Source organism: Pollicipes pollicipes, unplaced genomic scaffold (genome assembly GCF_011947565.3).
Source record: "Pollicipes pollicipes isolate AB1234 unplaced genomic scaffold, Ppol_2.1 Scaffold_3087;HRSCAF=3621_pilon_pilon_pilon, whole genome shotgun sequence".
Taxonomy (NCBI): Eukaryota; Metazoa; Arthropoda; class Thecostraca; order Pollicipedomorpha; family Pollicipedidae; genus Pollicipes; species Pollicipes pollicipes.
Window position 1 is genome coordinate 42,086,306 of NW_023596225.1, and position 6,328 is coordinate 42,092,633.

Genomic DNA, 6,328 nt, shown 5'->3' on the forward strand with positions numbered 1-6,328 from the left:
TGATGGACCTTGCCACGGGCTCGAGTCTGGGGACGAGCCGCGGCGGGGGTCGGTAACCGTGGCTCTGCGCGGTCGGCTGCGGCCCCCTGACCTGACGCCGCCGTCGGACGGATCTGGAAGCGTCACGTGACGACGCCGGTTCGCCCGCTCGGCGTTCGTGTCTCGGCGCCCGCGGCTGACCGGCCGGCGCCCGGCGGCAGGTGCTGGAGCAGTTCAGCGCGGCGGCAGCCCTGCAGCGGGTGGGACCGGAGCGGCGCGGCGAGTTTGTGCTCGCTTGCCAGCTGATGGCGGACCAGCTGGAGCTGGCGGAGCACCTCGTCAACACCGAGCTGCTGCAGCTGATAGTGCAGGTCAGTCAGACGCCGGTCCCGTGAGGGTGGGGTAATTGAACGCGTTTTTGTACCGAAGACAGTTGATGCGATCTAGGCTTCCAATGCCGATATTTACCACGCTCATCTTTGCTTGGTATTTCGGTCATCCATTTCCAGCCCTTCGGCTTTGCGTGAAGGTGGAAATTTAATTGTTCTTGCTTTCATCAAGCTGGGAACACTTCGCATTGCATCACAATCTGCCAGCGATAACGCTGATGGCCATTCATTGTTATCAAGAATGTGCTGCCAACGTTGATATTGACCGTTTCAGTTCCCATGGTCTTTGATTCTACGTAGCCAAACGCGTGAGGAGAATCACCGATTTCCTTTTACGCTGCCGAAAACCAAGCAACGCAAAATATGAAACGCGTATTGCCAGTGCGCGTTCCAACCAGGCTGGGCACAGAACAGCTCCCTGCGCACCCCACTCCGCGCCGCCGGCGCACTGGCGCTATGTCGGCCCCTGCTCACCTGCGCCGCCGCCGCCACGGCCAGGTGTTCACGGAGCCGACGCGGGAGCTGGACGCGCTGGTGCGGGTGGCGGCGGGCGCGGCCAACGACGCCCCGCGCCCGGACCTGGACGCGGCCGTGGCCGACCACGACGTGGCCGCCGACAAGGTGTTCCAGGTGTGCGGCCTGGCCACCGCCTGCTCTACAGACGTGGCTAGTGAGTGCCCGGGGCGCCGGCGGGGCTGCCGCCGCGCGGCTGACGGGGCCCAGCGGCGCGCCGATGCTGCGGCGGCTGTCCGTGGGACGGCTCCGCGCCACCGCCGTATGTGACTGGGCCGCGTGCGGGGTGGCGGTCCTTGAGACGGCTCTGTGGGAGGTTCTGATGTAATGTGGCACCTCCGTGTCTCGGCTTAGTGTACTCTGACGCCTCCGTGGTGCGGCCTAATGTACTTGGACATGTTCGTGTGCTGGCCTGGCGTACTTTGACACCTCTCTGTATGGTGGCGTGGCGCTCCGGCAGAATTGCACTTGATCCGGACGAACCTGCTGCTGCTGGAGACGCTGGAGCCAGAGGTCTACCCGGCCGCCTCGCTGGTACACTCCCAGCCGTCGGATCCGGCTGCCCGCCAGCATCTGGCCGGCCTGCGCGACCGCTGGCGCCGCGCCCTCGTCGATGTCAGAGACTGTCTGGACCAGATAATGGACCCGCTGGCCTTCTGCAAGGTGAGCGCTGGGTCACCAGATGTCAGGGCTGTCGTGGTCGGACCGGGGACTTTGGTGTGAAGAGTGCCACGCCACCGTAAGTAGCGAAATGCCTGGAGCAGCACAGGATCTGCCGCGGTCCGGCGCGCGTCAGTCTTTGAATTCGTCGTAGTTGGTGAGCCGGCCGCGCCCGACCACGGACCAAGCGGCCTTCTGCATCGTCGATACTCCGGTGTTGTGTGCGTCTTAATTGGACGGAGCCGTCTTCCGGCACGCGGGCGGAGCGCGGCGGCGTCGGCGCGTGCCAGGACAAACCGCCGGGGAAGACGCCGTCCGAGCGGACGGGCTTGTGCGCGACGGCGGCGCTATCTCCGCGCGTCTGCCGGCAGGCGGCGGAGGCGTCGCTGACGCTGCTGGCCGCCCAGATGAAGGAGCTGCTGTACGACCAGGAGACCGGCGCCATGCTGGCGCTGGCGAATCGCCTGCTGAGCACGGCGCACCGGCTCGGCCAGTTCGTGCTGGAGCAGGTCACCGGCTCGACGCAGGTCACGGAGACCGTGCTGCTCGTCAACAGAGGTGAGCAGCGACGCGGGGCCTGCTGCTGGTGCTGTTCGTGCTGCTGTTCGCTAGGGGAACCTGGCCTTCTCGGACAGAGCACGGGCTTTTCTGTTGTGTGGCGAGCATGCTTCCGCCGTCTATCTTCAATCAAGCGTGGAGCCTTGGCCGAGACCATTGTGGCTTGCTGCTCATGTGAGCGCGTCGGCTTCTCCGTCTGCGTTTCCGCCTGTCGCCCTGTGACGCGCCGGACCGACCCCGTGTCCGGCGCCGTCCCCGTCCCTGAGCGACCCCCGACTGTATCCCCCCCCCCCACCCACCCACCCCCTCCTGTTTCCGGCCGACCGCCCGGCTGTGTGCCCATTACCCTCTCCGTCCAGGCTGAGCGATAGCCACGGCTCCGTGTAGCGCCCGGCTGACATGCCGACCTGCTGGACCGCTGACCTGCCGACCTGACCTGACCTGCCGACAGCCTGCGGCCAGCTGCCGGGCTGCATGCGGGCCGTGCAGGCGCGTCCCACCGACCTGGGCGCCCACCGGCTGCTGCAGAAGGTGGCCCAGGTGGTGGTGACGTACGCGCGCCGGCTGTGTGTCGACCTGGAGAAGCGCGAGGAGGACACGTCCGGCGTGCTCGACTGTCTGGACAACCTCAGCAGGAAGGACGGTGAGCGCCGATGTGGGGGCAGCTGTACAGCTGAGGGGCGGTAAAGGGACAACATGCGCGCAGGGGGTGGACGGGTGAACCCTCACTAGGCAGGGTGGTGAGTGGACAGCTGGCTGAGAGGACTGCGAGGCATTTCGTGAACAACCTGAAAGGATGGGACGGTGACTGCTCGTCGGGTAGCATCGGTGCCGTGTCGAGACTTCGCCCGGCGGCGTGCGGGCCGGCGAAGCACGCCGTCTGTAGGAGCTGTTCCGGTGTGTGAAGCGGGGCCCGTCGCCAAGGCGCGTGACGTGGCCGCCGCGTGCGCCGGCCGGCCGTCTGAGTGCCGCCCGACCCCGCAGGCGGCGGCGCGGCCTCCGTCACGCTGCTGAGCGACGTGGCCCAGCTGCCGGTGGACGAGACGCGCCACCGGGGCGCCAGCCGCGTCCAAAGCCGCCTGGCGGCCAGCAGCCGCACCTTCGACTCGGACCGCACGCGCGCCAGCGCCGCCGCCAGCGCCGCCGCCGGCGCCGCCTCCACCGAACTGTCGCTGGACATCACCAAGTACCTCAGCTACACTTCGCAGGTCCGTGCCGCTCTATCTTTCTCATGTTTGAGTGGTTGCACGCATCGTCTGCTAGCGAAATTCAAGTTCTTTAAGTTGCGAAGCGAGCCCATCCGATGTTGGGAATTGTATTCTCATTAGAGTGGTTTCTACTCATTGCTCTTCTCATTGCTTTCATATGATGACATTGTCTGACGTTACTTGATATTTTCGGAGACGAAATATGAATGTCTTAAAGAAGGCTTCTTTTAAAGTAAGCTTCGTCATGGGTGATAAGTTATGGGTACATGACGAATAGCGTGTTGCATATATGCATGACGAATAGCGTGTTATGCAAAGCTCGACAGTGTGGCGCCGCTTCCATGCAGAACTCGTCACGTTTGTGTGCGTGCATCGAGCCCAGAATGACAAACATTCGTCTTGAGAGCACATCTGTCTGGAGATTAGATCCCTACGTCTTGTTTTCACCCGTCGCCGTGTCCGCCTGCCGTAGGGTCACAAGAACGCCTCTCTGCGCCTGCGCGCCGTGCGAGTGGACCTAACGCCGCTGTTGAAGCGGCCAGAGTCGCGCCGACTCGGCAGCGGCTCGCCGGAGCCGGGCGAGTGGCGGCAGGAGCCGGACGGCGAGCCGGGGGCGGGCCACCAGCACGGCGACCTGAAGCCGCGGAGTCCCCCGACCGCGAGTTCCCCGGCCGAGGACATGCTGCCGCTGGACCCGGACGAGGTGGCCGCCGAGCTGAGCTCGCTGTCGCTGCTGATCGAGGCGCAGCCGGCCGCCTCGCCGGCCGCCGCCGACCTCTCCGACATCCTGGACAGCCTGAGCTCGCTGGCGGCCGAGCTGTCGCAGGACGTGCGGGACAGCGAGGCCCTGCTGCGGAGCGCGCCGCCGCCGGCCTGGCGCCGGCCGCGGCTCGCCTCGACGCCGCGCGCCGCCGCGCCCGGCCGGCCCGCCTACGTGACGGCGGGCTCGGCGTCCGTCACCCGGCCCACGGCCAGCTGGGCGCGGCGCTCCCCGCCCGAGGCGCCGGCCGGCGGACGGCTGCACACCGCGGACGGCGCCGCGGCTCCCGAGGGACCCGGCGCGGAGGAGAAGGAGGGCGCGAGCGCCGCCAACGCGGTCGAGTCGCCTCCCCGCGACGGGACGGCGCCGGACACGCCAGCCGCGGCGGCCAGCCGCTCGTCGACCGAGTGCTGAGAGACCGGGCGGCTCGTCGTACAGTGCGGCTGGAAGACGGGCTGGGTGCCACCTGAACTCGCTCCGGGGCGCCGATCTCTTACGAGACCGCGGGGGAGGGGCACTAGGGGGTTCTGGAGGCAGCGCCCGGGGAAGACACCGGCTGCTGAAAGACGCGTGCCCCCTGCGTGGCGCTGGGGGACGGCATGCGGCCCTGAAAGCGTGGAGAGTGCCGGCGGGCGCCATCGAGACCAGCGTGGCCGACCGGCGCGGTATGTGGTGGCGGATCCCATGCGGTATCATTGTTGCAGCAGTCGGCGTCCAAAAACTCCATTAGACAAGGAGATACGCGTGGCTACACGGAAGATGAACTTCAGTGTTTGGCTAGCTTCGTACTGGGAGCGATAGATACGTCATGTGTGGTGGTTTCAAGCCAAGAGGGCAGTTCTATACTGGCATTGGAGCTATCGTGAACGCCACTGCCAGAGAGGTCATGTATGGATACTGACATGTTTCGTCGTTACTAGAGTACATAGTGATGCACGGTGATGACATTAATTTGGGATCGGTAACGCTTCGATTGATTGGAGCTCTGCTGCACATGTCACGTCCTCGTAGAATAATGGCAGGCAGGTCATAGAAATAACAGATCGTAGAAATACGGCAGGTCAGTGGGAAGTACAACGATGTATGGTTTTATGGTGTGATGTACCATTTTGGCTCCCGTTGTTCAAAGTATCTCTGGTTTAAACTGATTTACGGACCTCATGAAGCAACAGAGGCTCGACTGCTTGATTCGCTTTGTCACACTCGTGCAACCGCCCCGTGCATGGGCTGCAGATTGTCGAGGTGTACTGGGCCTGAGCTGGGTAGCTCTCTGAGATCCGTAGCCTGCGGCATATGTGGCTGCTGCGCTGCCGCCGTCTGCGTAAGGATGGAAACACACTGAAGGCTTGACGCTGAGTCATGTGGATAGTGTGCGAAGGGTCCGGTGCGTGGCGTTATTGCTCATTGTTTTACGTTGTTGGAACTCAGCAGTTTCGCGGCGTTGTTGCTAATTTAAGCTCCCCACCAAATGCGGCATGACGTGTTTAATATACTAGCAATCGGGCGGTATTGTGTCATCCTGTCATAAACGCGACTTTTCGAGTCATGGTTGTTGCGACCACACACCCACAGGCGTACGTTCGCCTCCAGGCATTCCTATGCCGACGGAGGGTGTCGCGAGGAATACAAGATTGTCTCAAAACTAGGCCTTGCTTTTCTGACACGGCGTGCTGTGTACAGACGGGGAGGCGGTCTGCTGTGCCTTATTGGCTTTTTGTTTTCTCGGCTTGTCTAGCGGGTCGCCATCACGTTTAGGCACGGATAGCAGTTTCCCGCATGTTAGTGTTTCCTGTTCTGGGCTCATGTTTTGTAGTGCGTACACTTGCGAGATGCCAAGTTGGTTTGGCTCTACGGACATAGATTAAGAGGGTCATTTTTCATAATGGTAGGGTTTAAATTCTGAATGGTATGTCTATTCTTGTTAGCGATCCGAAAGCTTTCAGTTGTAGGAGGGATTCCAGCCAGTCTAAAAGCATAGGTCCACCGCGCTTTATACCCGCACCCACATGAAAAAATGCCACAGAGCAATCGCGTAGGAGGATATAGGCGTGATATACATTTTGAGGCATGCGTTAATGAAATTTGGTGGTCTTTAAACTATCAGAATCGTTAAAGCATGGAAAAGGTGAAATGTAGGATAATCAGAACAGCTGCATCACATTTTCCTTCACAGCCTTGATTATAGTGGTCCCGTGTCTCGATTGTGGGCGTAATCAGATACATTAGTGACGCGCCGTTCCATCAGCGAGCCGCTACTGTCA

General features: G+C 62.5%; 1 protein-coding gene across 1 annotated transcript; it reads left to right on the forward strand.

Moving 5' to 3' along the window:
• The first annotated feature begins 968 nt into the window (after positions 1 to 968).
• On the forward strand, positions 969 to 5,324 carry LOC119090192 (uncharacterized). Its single transcript, XM_037212981.1, has 7 exons — positions 969 to 1,038; positions 1,342 to 1,544; positions 1,913 to 2,099; positions 2,551 to 2,742; positions 3,084 to 3,307; positions 3,780 to 4,151; positions 5,301 to 5,324. Exons 2-7 carry the CDS (start codon positions 1,521 to 1,523, stop codon positions 5,322 to 5,324), a joined length of 1,023 nt encoding a protein of 340 aa, XP_037068876.1. The 5' UTR covers positions 969 to 1,038; positions 1,342 to 1,520.
• Positions 5,325 to 6,328: the final 1,004 nt, after the last annotated feature.